This window comes from Equus caballus, chromosome 12, assembly GCF_041296265.1.
Source record: "Equus caballus isolate H_3958 breed thoroughbred chromosome 12, TB-T2T, whole genome shotgun sequence".
Lineage (NCBI taxonomy): Eukaryota > Metazoa > Chordata > Mammalia > Perissodactyla > Equidae > Equus > Equus caballus.
In genome coordinates this window covers 41867965-41882351 of record NC_091695.1, presented here as the reverse complement: position 1 = coordinate 41882351, position 14387 = coordinate 41867965, and the positions used below count along the sequence as shown (strand labels likewise).

The 14387-nt window shown below is 60.4% G+C and overlaps 1 protein-coding gene and 1 long non-coding RNA gene across 45 annotated transcripts in view; one reads left to right on the top strand and one right to left on the bottom strand.

Moving 5' to 3' along the window:
• The window catches only part of NRXN2 (neurexin 2), a 107873-nt gene that overhangs the window by 66675 nt on the left and 26811 nt on the right, over positions 1 to 14387 (top strand). For 39 of the 44 annotated variants that reach the window (XM_070228845.1, XM_023654345.2, XM_070228857.1 and 36 more), the window contains one exon: positions 12246 to 12427. In XM_070228845.1, the coding sequence (XP_070084946.1) occupies positions 12246 to 12427 (182 nt within the window). Of the gene's footprint in view, positions 1 to 4585; positions 4845 to 9694; positions 9818 to 12245; positions 12428 to 14387 lie in introns of those variants that run through there. The other 5 variants (XM_023654349.2, XM_023654347.2, XM_023654348.2 and 2 more) reach the window with 2 other exon arrangements.
• LOC138916432 (uncharacterized) lies at positions 8195 to 9493 on the bottom strand. Its single transcript, XR_011423700.1, has 2 exons — positions 9270 to 9493; positions 8195 to 8474 (listed from the first exon to the last, which is right to left on the bottom strand). It is a non-coding gene; the product is annotated as an uncharacterized lncRNA (long non-coding RNA).

Below are 14387 nucleotides of genomic sequence, written 5' to 3'. Positions count from 1 at the left end.
ACATGAGGGGGCTGAGAGTCCCTGGGATGATGGGGCTGGGGGCACCGGCCGGGGAGAGTGCACCTCCGCAGGCATCGCTCGAGTGGTCTTCCCTGGGATGTCCTGCTGAGAGAGCAGGGATGTGACAAGTCAGCTGCCTGGAAAAAGACACACACACACACACTCGCACGTACATGCACACGCACACGCACACGCAGGGGGATGGGGCTTCTCCCTCTTACAAACATGGAAAAGGAGGCCTGGAGGGGTCAGTGGATTTCTGGAGGTCGTTAATAGTAGATCTGGGCTAAGAACGTGGTCCGTGCCTTTACCTCCGGGCCACACTGCAGAGGCTTAGTCATCCGGGATAAACCTACTGCTTCCAGGGATTGGGCTCTTGGGCACGTCTTGGTTTTTCCTTCTCCTTTGGAAGAATCTCCAGCCTGTCTCCCTCGGCGCTTTCCTGGTGCTCTCAGGCACGGTCCCCCTGGAGTACCTCCACATCCCTACCCTGTCCTCAGGATTTTCCTCAGCTGACCTGCCTTTCCCTGTACCTTCTGAAGCCCCCCGATGATGGCCAGCTCAGGGGCTGCTGGGGAACACAGACGTGGTTGGGGCCGGGCATCTTCCTCTGCATCTCGCTCAGCCATGCACAGGAGATCTGGAGATGGTGGCAACTGCTGCTTAATAGGAACGGTCCCCACTGATCGCTTAGTGTTTTGTAGCTTACAAACCCCTTTTAATTTGTTCTTCAGAGCAGGCAGTGGGATAGAGACCAACTGTCCTACTTAACTGATGAGGAAACTGAGGCCTCAGTGGGAGGCAGGTCCTTGCCCTAAGTCACAGGGTGCCAGTGTTGGGCTCAGCTGGGACCCCATGGTGAGATGCCCCATGGTGGGCATTTCTTGCCCAGGGTGCAGGGGATCAGGACCAAGAAGCTCTACTGCCCATCGTCACTCTACACTCCCACAGGGCAGAGCCTTCTGGAAGGGGGCATAGAGATGGATGGGGGTTTAGGGAGCCACGCCACCTTTCAGCAGGGGTGGGAAGAGAGGCCAGAGCAATTTCTCTGGGTTCCAGGCAGGTGGGAGGCAGGGAGAGTTGGGGCTGGGGAGCAGGGCACGTCTTGGGAAGTGTCACCATCCCTGAGCACTGGTCTGCGTGTCTGGTGGCAGAGTCTGAGCGAGCCATGGAGGTAAATACAAGGTGGGTGCAACCCAGGAGCTGGAGGGGCTCTGTGTGCTGCTCCTCTAAACGCCAGGGCTGGGGGACCTCTGAGATCTCTGCCCCTCGAGGGAAGGGCCAGAATCTGGGGGCTGGGGACTCTGCCAGGGCTTTCCCAGCCACAACCCCCTCTCCTCTCGGGGTTGTGCCTCCTCCTGCTTCTCCACGCTTGGCTCTGCTCCGTGTTGGTGCTGTCTCTCTATGGCTGGTCTTCTTGGGGCCCCACTGATGCACAAGGTCAAGCAGGCACCTGTTCAGTTTGCTCCATGCCTGAATGTGAAGGCCCTGGGGCACCACTGGGCACCAAGGGCCCTGCACCTGAAGAGAGGGGGGAGGGGGGATGGCCAAGGTGTCCTCAGAGGGCTGGGGTGGGGTGTGGAGCTGTCTGTTTGGGGTGTGGGGAGACTGGGATGAGGAGAGGTCCGATCTTCAGGACAGCTTTTCCCCACTTGTGGTCTCAGTTTCTCCATCTGTGACATGGGGACTACACGGGGGTGGGGGGCGAGTGGACCTCTGTGTCTCTTTACGGCTCAGGAGTCTGCTCTGGGAAGGGAAGAGAGAGATCAGAGGCAGAGAGCCCATCTCTGTGATGAGAGAGGAAAGTGGAGAGAGCATGACAAAGAGAATATGAAATGAGAGAGGAAGGAAGCTAGAAGGAGGGACACTTCCTGATGTGCGGCCGAAACCCGAGGGCTGAGGTTCCGGATGCGGCGCTCCCTGCTTGCTGCTCCGTCTTTCAGAGCGTGTCTCGGGCCTCCCCCAGGCAGTCAGTTCTTCCCCATCTCTGACCCTCCCACCCCGTCTGTGTCTCACCTGCTCACTTGCTCTGTTCATCTCTGCGGCCTCTATTGATCTCTTGCACACCTCTGTCTCTCCCTTCTTTCTTACCCCCTGTCTCCCCCCTTGCTCCCCACTGTCACCCCCTCCCATTCTCTCTGCTTCCCACTCACTGATATTGATTGGCCTCCAGGCGGTTTCCCTTCCTCTCCTCTCGCCACCAGCTCCTCCCTCTCTCTCTCTGGGACCATAAATTTTCTGCCGGCTCAGAGCTCTGTCAGTCTATATTCCAGAGCCAGGGGCACAAACATGAGATGGAGAGGGCAGGAGAACAAGTCTCTGGGGGCCCCAGCCTGCAGTCTCTCCCCCCTCGTGGTGCCACGCATCACATTGGAGCCTCCTCTTGGGGGGCCCTCTGAGGACCCCCTTTCTTCACTTTTGAAGGGCTGGGGGCCAAATGGGGCCCTGGCATCTAGCAAGGTTGCAGGGCTGACGGCCCCAACCGAGGAGCTGTCCCGGGTCCTGACTGCATCCAAGAGCTGGGTGCAGCACGTGTGGGGCTCATAGTGACAGTTTTTGCTCCACAACGGAATTCAGGATCAATAAGTGGGAGCCAGCCCTCATTCTCACTCCCCTTTCTCACGTCACCCCCTTCTTCTTGCCCTTTCTTCACCACATCTCCTCCTCACTCTACCGCACTGTTTCTTCGGCTCCTTCCAAGTCCCGTCTCCTCCTCCCTGACTCTTTTCCTCCTTCTCTACCCTCTGCCTCCCCCTCACACCCTCTCCCCCTGTCCCAGTAGAGCATCATCTCACGGAGCCCAGGCTGATGTGGGTGCGGAGGTGGCATCCAGATGGAGGGAAGGGAACCTGCCTGAACTTACCTCTCGGGCTATGACAAGTGCTTCCCAGAGGTCCCCAAAAATCTACGGGGCAGATCCCGGTGGAGGGGTACCTAGAAGGAGAAATGGCTTCCTCAGCTGGACATAAGTGGCCCAGGAAGGGTTTTGGCCCAAGTGGGACACTCAGTGGACAGATGTCCTGGACCCCTCCCCCCCAGGGAAATGTTGAGGCTGGGGGTGGGGCAGAGGAAGTGGAAAGGATTGGAGGAGTCCAGGAGGGCTGTGGGAGGGGGGAGGGGGAAGGGGTAGGGGAGCACCCTTTTGGGGAGGTGGCAAAGAGCCTGTATGTGTGTGGTGTGTCTACTCTTGAGTACCTCTGAGGCTCTGGGTGCATTGTATGCATATGGGTGATCCTGTTTTTGGAGGGTGAGCTGGGAGGAGGTGTTTGTTGGCCGTTCATTGCCTGTTACCAAACACGTAGGTATGTGCACATGTGAGCACGTGTACACGCTCGGCTGAGTGTGAGTTCGTGAGCACATGTGTGCATGTATATGTCTGAGCCTATGTGTGCGTGCACGCACACTGGTGCCTGTATGGGCACGTGGGTGTCTTCAGACCCAAGCCTGTCCACATCTTAGCGTGCACGTGTGTTCCGAGGGGTGCGTGCGGAGGTGGCCGTGGCCACGTCTCTGTGCGCTGGACCAGCGAGCACTATTGGGGTTCGTCCAGGTGCGGGGGGAGGGGAGGAAGAGGAAGAGAAAGGCCTCTCTTGCTAGCCTCAGTCCTGTTCAATTATTCAGCAAGGCCCCTTCTCCAGAGGGGGCGGGAGGGGAGCGCGCGCCCGGGCGCGCGGGAGGGGCGGGGCGCGCTCAGAGGAGAGGCGAGCGCCGAGCCGGCTAGCCAGGTGCCGCGCGGCGGAGCTGCCCAGCGCCGCCCGCAGATCGGGAGCCGCTCTGGTCCCTCCGCCCTGCCCCCTCCTCCTCCCGCGCTCCCCCTCCTCTCCCCTCTCCACTTCCCTCCTTCCCTCCCTCCCTTTCTCCCTCCCTTGCTCTCCCTTCCAGCCCTCAGCCTCTGCAGCAACACTCCGCTGCCTCCATCTCTCCGCTGGAATCTCGCGGGCTCGCGCCTTTCCTCTGCTCAGCCCCGCTCCCCTCCTCTCCTCTCCCCTCCTCTCTTCCCTTCATTCCCCCCTCACCCGGATTTGCTTCCCTTCCCCCTTCTCCCGCCCCCCCCCCGCCCCCCCACCCCGGCCGCTCCCTCCTTCCCCCGGGCCTCGGTTGGGCGGCAGCGGCAGCAGCGGCGCGGCCGGCTCTGGTCTCCGTCCGTCTCCCGCTTCTCTCCTCCAGTCCCCCTCCCCGGCTCGGTTTTTCCGCAGGATTTCCCCCGCTCTCCCCTCCCTGCTTGGTCCTCGCGCCTCCCCTACCTCTCCACCCGGCACCATGCCACCTCCCCCGGGCGCTCCCCCGGCCTTCTGACGGCCCTCTGCGCCGCTCCGACCCCGCTGGGATGCGGGGAGACCCTTAGCTCCTCGCGATGGACCCAGGCGTCCTGGACCTTGGCGTTGCCGCTCCGCGGACCCCGGATTCCCCGGCGGGATCCAGTTGATTTCGTTGGCTCCGGACCGAGGCTTGGGCTCTGGTTTTCCTTCTCTTCACCCCTACCCCCCTCCCGGGGCTCGGAGCCGGAGGGGGGCTTCGCGGGGCTACGCAGCCCCGCGTCCCCGCCCCCGGCCATGGGGCTGTGAGGCGGCCTCCCCGGGCCGAAATGCCCCCCGGGGGGAGCGGGCCGGGGGGGTGCCCGCGCCGCCCCCCCGCCCTGGCCGGGCCCCTGCCGCCGCCGCCGCCGCCGCCGCCACCTCTGTTGCCGCTACTGCTGCTGCTGCTGCTGCTGCTGGGGGCGGCCGAGGGGGCCCGGGTGTCCTCCAGCCTCAGCACCACCCACCACGTCCACCACTTCCACAGCAAGCACGGCACCGTGCCCATCGCCATCAACCGCATGCCCTTCCTCACCCGCGGCGGGCACGGTAAGTGGCGCTGCTGATACCGGCCGGCCGGCTGGCCCCCCCGGGCCTCCGTGTGCGCGGCCCTGGCCCGGCGGGCCGCACCCCAGCCTGTGCGCGCGAGGCCCGGCCCCTCTGCTTTGCGGGCCCCGCTCCCCTCACCTACCATCTTCGGCTCCCATCCTCTCAGCCCCACCCTCGCCTCTCCATCACCCCCCCGCGTCCCTTTATCACCTCGTTTCTGTCTTCATCAGTTTCATTCCTTACCTCGTCTTCACCTCCTTGTCCCTACCTCTGGTTTATCACCTTCCTGGTTCGGTTGCCCCCTCACTGCCCTATCTCTGCCCTTTTATCCTCTCCATCCAGCTCTCCCTTCTGGGTTTCTCTTCCTCATCACCTCCTCCGTCTCTGCCCTTATCATTTCTCCATCTGGCTTGCCTCCACCTCTGCCTCCCCATCACCTTCACATTGCTGGTCTAGCATTTCTGTACCCTGTCATCTTCTTATCTTTGTCCTCCAATAAGTACCCTCCCATGTCTGTCCCATCTATCATCTCTGCCTCTGACATGTCCCATCTCTTCCTCTTTCACCTCCTCATATCTGTCTCTATTTCACCTCTGTCCCTCCAGCAACCTTCCTTCTTTTCCCCTTACTGTCCTTCCACCACCTCCCGAACAATCTCTCCCGAACTCACTCCACTGTCCCATCATCCTCCCAGCCTCCTTCCCTTCATCTCCGGTTTCTCCCTTCCACACCTCTGCATCTCTGATCCCCAGCATCTCTCACCGCTGTAGCCCTATTGCTTGGAATTTATGTTCCCCCAGCCCAGTCTCCCCTTCACCTCCCATCCCAGTTTCCCCCTCACCTCCGGTCTCAGTCCTCTATCACTTTCCACTTACTATCACCTCTTATCTCAGCACCACATAACCTTCCATCTCAAAACCCACTTCACGTTCCCTCTCAGACCCCATCAGCTTCCATTTCTGACCTCGATCACTTCTCACTTCTGCCCTTCATCACCCCCATCTCAGTCCGCTCATCACTTCATATCTTAGACGCCTATGATGCTGTCTGCCATTCTTCCCATCTCTGTACCTGCCACCTTCCATCTCTGTCCTCCATATTCTCTGTGCCCCCATCACTTCCCATCACTGCACCCGTAACTTCCAATCATTGTACTTCCATTACCTCCACGTCCATCTCTCTTCACCCTTTATTTCATTTCCATGTAAAACCCCATCACTTCCCATCTGAGTCCTTCCTTCACATTCCATCTCAGAGCTCCTGTCTCCTCCCATCCCAGAGACCCCATCACCTGCTGTTTTAGTCCACTCATTACTTCCCTTCTCTGTACTCCACATCACCTCCCATCTCTGTACCTTGCCATCACTTTCCATAGGGGTTGTCCCCCATTACCTCCATCTCTGTACCTCTCTCACCTCCCATTTCTGTACCTCTCTCACCTCCCATATTGTACCACACATCACCTCCCATCTCTGCACCTAATCACCACCCATCTCTGTACCTCATCACTTTTCACCTTTGGCCCTCATCTCAGCCCTTCATCACCTCCCATTTCTGTATCTCCATATCTGTCTTCCCATCACTTCCCATCTCTGTGCCCCCATCACCTCCCATTTTGGTACTTTGACATCTCCAAGCTCCCATCACCTCTCATCTTGACTCCCATCATCTCTCATCACTGTGCCCTCACCAGTTCTCACTCTGTACCCTTGTTGCCTCCAATTTCTGTGCTTCCATCACTTCTCATATCTTCACTCAATTTTTTTCCTCTCTCATCTTCCATGCCTGTATCTTCATCACTTCCCATCTATGCCCCTCGTGACCTCCCATTTCTGCACTTCTCTGCCTCCTCATTATTGTTCTATCTCTGTCCATCCTTACTTCCCAATCTTTGTTCCCCCCATCACTTCCAACCTTCACTCCCTTTTCTATTCTTCTTCTCTTTCTCCTACTTCATTTTCCTCTCATTTTTCATGCCTTTACTCTCTCTTCATCCGCTTCCCAGGAGCGGCCCTTCCAACGCTCCTCTTCGTTGCTTTCTTGTCTCTCCCAGCACTGTCATCTAGGCTGTCCCAGCTGGGCTCCTCCATGCACTGCTCTCCAGGCTCTCGCTCTTCTTCCACTTCCCGCCCCACACCTTGCTCCTGATCCTGACTCCCTTTTTCTCCTCCCCACGAGCTCTCTGGTCCTCTTTGCTTTCCTCCCTCCTCTTCGTTGTCCACACCCCCCCCCCCCAGCTCCCTTGAGGCCCAGTGTTGCTCCCAAAGGGGCCTAGATAGGACATGGCCTTTCTGGGCAATGAGGAGAGGCGTGAAGGGGCAAGATGGGAAAGGGGAGCCAGGGACATTGGGGGAGAGTATTGTGGGGTGAACGGGAAAGGAGGTGAAAGAGGAAGGGAAAGGGCAGAGGAGCTGGTCCGGGGGAGATGAGCAGATTGGAAGGAGGGGCCTGGGAGCTGGCGTGCCAGAGGAAGGCTCAGTAAAGCAGCTGGAGTCGGGATGCAAAGAGCTGGGTGAGAGGGAGAGAAAATGGAGGAAAGAGCATGGGGTGGGTGGGAACCTATGGAATGTTGGCCTTGGGACTGCCTCGGAGATGGCCACCCCTTTCCTGTGCAGAGGAGAAAAACAGCCCCAAGAGGGCCCGTGGCCGCCCAGTGCCACATGGAAGCAGAGGAGGAGCTGGAGGGCACTGCAGGACAGTGATGGAAGGTGGTGGGAGACTGAGTGGGGGAGCAGGCAGGTGAGAGGAAGGAAGAGGGTCAAAGACAGAGAGAAGAGTAAGCAGGAGGCCACCTGGCATAGCCGGGCCCCAGCTCTGCTCACCTTAGCCACAAGGGGAGGTGAAAAGACAGGCTTCTCTTGGGACCCCATGCTTGGCTAGAGAAAGAGGCCAGCTTGGGAGACCTTTCTAGGCCAAGGGAGACCTCTCCTCTCTGCCCCAACATCTCCCTGGCATCCCCCAGGTTGAGGGAGCCTCTCTTTCTGCACCTGCTTCTCCACTTCCCTTCTCTCGGGTTCTCCCTGCATCTCTCCCGGCCTTCCTTCCCTCCTTCTCTTCACTCTTTCCTCCACTTACCCTCCCACCCCCCAACCCCTCCTGTTACATAATATCCTACCGACCTGGCAGACACCCATTGACACTCCTGCACCTGATGTGGGTCTGGCCATGGGAGGACCAGGACACCTGAGTCCTAAAAATGGCCTGAGGAGGTGACACTCTCCTGGTCCTTGACCCCGATTCTGGGTTCAGCCCCCGACCTTTATTTCTGGTACCCTCTGTAGCCAGGAGCGGAGGGGTCAATCCCAGCTCAGTTCTGAGTTGACAGCTTCCAAGGATGCTAGACTCATCTCTCCAGCTTATAAAGGGGGCTGGCATTTATTTCGATTCTGGATATGGGTGTGTTAACTTGGATTTCTGACTGCATGGTTCGTGGCCAAGAATGGGCTTCTGAATTGAGGGGATGTTGTCCTGAGATTCTCAGTCGAGAGAGAGAGCTGAGCCCAGGGATCTGGATCTGTGGAGATGCTCCTGGGTTGTGAGGGTCCACATACGAAGAGCTGGTGTGGGCCGTGGGCACCTGGGAAGCTTCTCTGGCTCTTGCAGGACATTCCTCCTCTCGAGACTGTGGATCTGTCAGAAGGGTTTTGTCATGGCTGCTGATGCCGCAGGGAGACAGGCACATGGAGGGTCTGCACACAGAGCTTTAACCACACGGGTGGGCGTCACTGCATGGGGGTTTTTACAGGGACCGTTATGTTGTTGGGTCTTGGTTAGCTAACCATTATTCATGGTTGGTTTTTTTGTAGAATGCAGGTGTGTGGGAACTGTATGGAAGGTTCTTGATCATTTAGCCTTTTACTGGATCAGTGAACTTCTGGGTCTAGGAGGCATTGAGGGGACCACGTTGGGTGTAGGCAGAAGGTGCCAACCAGGGCCTCTGGGGGGCGGGCCCCTGTGCCCTGGGCATGTTGTGTCCGGCCAGAGGCTCTCTCCCTGGGACTTCAGGGGTGTGTGCCCCTCTGAAATGTGCACAATGGAGCTCACTCCCGTTTGCTGGGGAGGTCAAAAACGATGGGTCGGGACCCCTCTAGGGCATCATCCTGGGCCTTGGCTTTAGCTCCTCTCTTCCCCACAGCCTTCCTGGAACCTTTCAGAGGTTCTAGATATGTCCTGAGCTCCATGGCTCCGTCCCTCCCCCCGGGGATTCCAGTGGCCAGGGCAGAGGACAGCCTGTGGGGTGAGAGGCGGGAGGCGCCTCCGGAGCGCGCGGCGGCCAGGGAGGGACCCGGCGGAGCCCCGCCCCCGCCCGCGTCCTCCCCACCGCGAGCCCCCTGCGCCCTCCGGCCGGAGCGCGGTGCTGGGGAGAGAACTGTCTCCCCAGGGTAATTACTGCCGCCCCAGTCCAATAAACCATTCATCCTTTACCTCTTCTACCCAAGAAGTGTCTCTCCACCCCGATGCCCCCGCAGGGTGATAAACGCCCTCGGGCTTTAACAGGCCCGCCCAGCGTAATAAACTGGCTGCAGTGTGAGAACAGCTGGCAGTCAATCCCGGGGGAGGCCGGCGAGCAGCGCCTGGGCTGGGGACGCGGGAGCCTGGCGGGCGGTGGGCGGCCTGCGCGCGGCCGGCCCGGGGGCGGGGACGTGTGCGCCCGGCCCGTCCTGCGCGGTGCCAGCCCTGCCCTCGCGCCGCCTGCCCGGCCTGCCTTTGTGCGCTTACCGCCATGTTTCCCGGCCGCCCCGCCGCTCCCGTCGGGGGTCTGCCGCTCCACACTGGGTCTTTGTGTGCAGCTGGGTGCGTCGCCGCCTGTGTGTGGGTGTGGGGTCTGTGGGTGCGTCACTGGGGAGTGTCTGCCATCCGGCCTGGGGCTTGGGGCTTGGGGGGGCCGGCGCCGCCTCGGATCCCTACAGCCTCACTGCCCAGTGGGCATGTGCCTCAGGCCCTCTCTGCGCTGGGGCAGGGCTCTCTCCAGGGTGATGTGCTGTCTGGGTTCCTGGGGTGGGGCACTTGAGGCAAACGGGCCTCTTTTCCCCTAGACCTGGGAGATTTGGGAGGAGGCGCCGGGCAGATGGGGTAGATGGGGTTTCCTTGCCTGGTCTGGGGGACCAAGGAACCGTGTAAGCCCTTCCTCCGTCTGATTGGGAGGCCTGGAGCCCAGGGGGTGAAGACGGAGCAGCTTCTGGGCAGGGAGGCCGGGAGGGGGTGGTGTGTGGAGGAGGGTCAGCATCTCAGCTCCCCTGGCCCCCCCACCCCCCAAATTTGGACGTGCAGCTTGTGAGTGAGTGGAGGGGGAAGGGAGGACCCCGGGTATTACGGTTGCCATGGAAACAGCCGGTTTTCCTGAGTGCTGCAGTGCTGGGAGTGGAGAGAGGTTACTGCTGAGGCCTGCCCTGCCTGCCTTCGGGTCCTGCCCTTTCCAGGCCGAGAACGGCCTGGGGTGGGGGTGCGGCTCCCGTGTGCCCCGCCCCCAGCCAACTTTCCATCCCGGGCTTGGGGCCCCATCCTGAGGCTTTAACCCTCACCGCCAGGCCTCCAGGGCCCCCAGGGAGAGAGGACACCTGGGTTTGGAAGGGGCTGAGCCAGGCTCTCTCTATCTGCTGGGGGTGCTTTCTCAGCAGCATGCTGTGGTGACTTCCAGGTGGTTCTTGCCCCCTGGCCTGCCTAGGGGGGATCATCTCCCCTCTCTGGCCCTGCCTGGGGAGATGGAGGGCAGTGATGACAAGTGCCCTGGGGAACAGCTCCTGTGGCCCCTCCCCCAACCCCGTGCTGACCTCACTGCCCCTCTGGGACCCAGGCAGCAGCCTCCACTTCTCCCCTCAGCTCCTCCTGGGCCTGCAGATGGTGCCTCCCTCCAAGGACTCAGGAGTCCTCTCTCCTTTGGGGGCCTAGGAGCTTCCTGGGAAAGAGCCCCCTTACCCCTGAACTACAGTGGGGCTCCTGAGTCCCTGAGGTGAGGGACCCCAAGGTGCACCAGGGCCCGGCCTTAGTGTTACCAGGGGGGCCGCCATCTGGTAGAGCGGGTCTGCTCCTTGGAAGGGCCTCAGGCTCTCCTGAGCAGGGAGGTCCTGCCTCCTGGGCTCCATAACCCCCCAGGCCTTCCATCCCCGCCCAGGGCTCTCCCACCCCCAAGGCCCCACTTTCCTCTCAGCCTACTCCAGGCTTTGCCCTCAGGCCCCATGTGCCTCTCTCCTTCTCTCTGGATGAGTCTCCCCTGAACCCCTCTCCCCCAAGAAGTGCTTTGAGAGGAGTCGTTAGTGGCTAATTATTTAATTAAGCATTTTATGAATCTCATCTGCTCTGTTTGGATTCTAAAGAATGCAAGATTGTTCTCTCCCCTTCTCTGAAGGGCCCAGAGTCCTAGTCCTCTAGGCCTCCCAGACAAGGCTCCCTTCCTGGAAACTGGGTGACCAGCCCCCCACCCCCACCCTAGCCAGCCTGCCCCCCACCCCCAGGCAGCCCAGTCAGCCGCAGGAGGGAACGTGGAGACTAATGGGGTTTATTTTGGGGCTGAGATCGTTAGGGACCTCACACCGCCCCCGGCAGCCGGATGGCAAAGAGGAGACAGAGGGGGGAGAGGGGGTGGGGTGGGGGAGGGCAGGAGAGTGAGCCTTCATCTCTGGCTCCCACTCTCCCACTTTCTCTCACCTACACCCCTCTCTGTCCCTCTCTGTCCATCTGTCTCTCTGCCTCCTTCCTCCTCTGGCTGTGAATCTCTATGCCCCTCCCCATGTCTGTCTCTTCTTTTCTGGGCAGGGCTCCAGGACCCCCCTGTTTTGGAATCTAGGCAGCCCCCTAGTTGGGAGCCGAAGCTGGGAGTCCTGGGCAAACTGGTTTCTGGGTTTCTAGGGGCTTGGGAGGGAGTGGGGACAGGTGTTGGAGGGGCGCCAGCCTGCAGGCTATGAGTCAGAGCTGAATGCCCGCCTCATCCTCTCGCCATCGCCTGGGGCTCCTTTTGCCTCGGTGCCTGCTCAGCTCTAGCCCCACAGAAGTGTACACCCTGAATCTGTCACCTCTGCCAGCCCTGGGAGAAGTCCAGCTGGTCTAGCCCAGGCCCCCTGGGTCCTGCCTGCCCCCCAGGCGGTCTTTCCGGTCCCCTTGCAGCCTCTCTGGGCTCTCTCTCTGTGTCACTCTCTCGATTACCTCTCTGTTTTGCTGTAATTAAAGCTAGAATTCTTGATGAGGCAGCTACATCTGTCTGTGCGCGTGTACCCGTTCTTACTCACGCACCCGCCTGCCAACTGTTCCCGAGGGCAGCAGGGCCTGGTGGCTGCTGTGGGTATCACAGCCGAAGCCCTGCACCCTAAATCTGGTGTCTGGGGGCTCCCGTCACAGCCCCGAGGACCTGCTGATCTTGCCCTCCCGATGTCATATCTCCGTCTCTCCCTTTCCTTCTCTCTGCAGCCGGGACCACATACATCTTTGGGAAGGGGGGAGCGCTCATCACCTACACGTGGCCCCCCAATGACCGGCCCAGCACGAGAATGGACCGCCTGGCCGTGGGCTTCAGCACGCACCAGCGGAGCGCTGTGCTGGTACGCGTGGACAGCGCCTCCGGCCTCGGCGACTACCTGCAGCTGCACATTGTAAGGACCCAAGGCCCAGCTCCCGACCTCCCAACCTTCCTACCCAAATCTGCTCAGTCCCTCATTGCCATGGGCCAGCCCCTCGAATCCTTCCCTCCTGTGGGGAGCCCTCAGGACCTCCGTTCCCTGATTCCTGGAGTTCCCTGCTAGGTGGTTCTGCTGCCGAGAGCCATTCCCCTCCCGTTATTCAGGAGACAACCAGAGTCACCCCAGCTGATCTGAAGCTCCCCAGCTCCCCCATCCCTGAGACCATCTGTGTCTTCAGATCTTCCCGAATGCCGTCAGGGACCTCCTGGAGCCCCCCAGGCCATTCTCCTGCAGCCTTCAGAAATGTCCCACGTTGTGCCTGCCCTGGGCTGCTGCCTGCTTGCTCCTAGACCACCCGGGGCAGCCCACTGTGTCCTGCGCCTGCCTATTCCTGCCCCCCTCCTTCAGACCTGCCTGCCCTAGAGCAGCCTACCCTTGCTTCTTCATCTTGCCTTCAAATCCTGCCCCTGCCTCTGTCCTGCCCTTGACCTCTGTTCCCATGACCTTTGCTTTCCCAGCAGCCCCCTTACCCTGCCTGCCATCTCTGGCCGTGCTCACTCCTCTCTGACCTCTTGGCCCAGCTCCACATCCCTACCCTGACCTTGGTCCCACCCAGCTCTGCTTTTCTCTGCCCAGCTCCTCCTGGTGCTGGCTCCCCTCCTCGACCCCTGCTCCTCCCAGGGCCTGCCTCTGGGCCTCCCCACACACCCACAGCTCCCTCCTCACTGCTTTCATCCTAACTCTATCTTCAGGCGGCCCCTTTTCTTCTCTGACCCTTTCCCCACCTCTGGTCCTGTCCTACACCCTTCCCCATGGCCTCTGGCCTTGCTCCGTTTCATTGCTTCTCTTAGCCTCTCCCTGGTCCCCTCCCTACTGCCTTAACCCCTGGGTCTCTGACCTCAATCTCCATTTCCACCTGTACAGCCCCTTACAGCTGCCTCCCCCCCCCCCGCCCCCACATCCCGAGTGCTGACCCTGGCTGGGATCCCGAGCTGGGAGGGTTGAGCAGGCTGGCCAGGCTCTGTGTGCTGGAAAGGTCTGGGTGGGGTGCCCTGGGCTTTGAGGGGAGCAAGGAAGCCAGGGGAGAAGGCTTGTTCATTTGAGCCCTGGCCCCGCCCCATCTGACTGGGACCGTGGCTACTGGCCCCTCCTTGCACAACAGCTTTTCAGGGTCCCATGGCTGCACACGCCTCCCCCAACACAGGGAGTGAAGGAAGGAGGTGTGAGGAGAGATGTCCTGTGGGCAGCGTGGAGCTGGAGTGGAGGTGGCAGCTGAGGGGTGCTGGGCGGAGGAGGCCAGGTCGGGAAGCGTGCGGGAAAGGGGTGTGGAGCAAAGAGGAGCCTGGGAGCTCTAGGCCCGTGTGCGCAAGACAGATAGCGTCTCTGCCTGTAAGTGAGAGACGATGTGGCCGTGGACGGCACACGTGGCTTGTGTGTGACAGTGTGGGGCTGGGTGCACGTTGACTGTGTCAGGAGTGACAGTGTGCCTGTGGGGGACAGTCTGGTGGCCTCTGATCAGGTGTGTCGCTTTATATTTGTCTTTCCTGGTGAAGTGGTGTTTGCTGTTGTTTCAGTCTCTGGACCCGGGAGGCATGTGTGACTGTGTTTCCGTGTCCTCCTCTGGGAGTGGGGGCCTCTCTGCCATCTCCCCACAGTCAGGAGAGACTATGGGTGGCTTTGGAGAGGATGACCTGGGTTTGAGTCCCAACTCTGCCACTTCCTTGCTGTGTCCTTGTGCCTCAGTTTCCTCATCTGTGTAGTGGCATGATAAGAGGACAGAGGGACGCTGTGAGGTGTTCACGAGAGCTGTATGTGGAGCACTCAGGACATTGCCCAGCCTGTAGGAAGCACTCAGGGTCAGCTGACATCCTGATCTGGACGAATCGATCTGCGTGTGTTCTGTGTCTGCATCTTTGACATCTGTGTCTCTGTG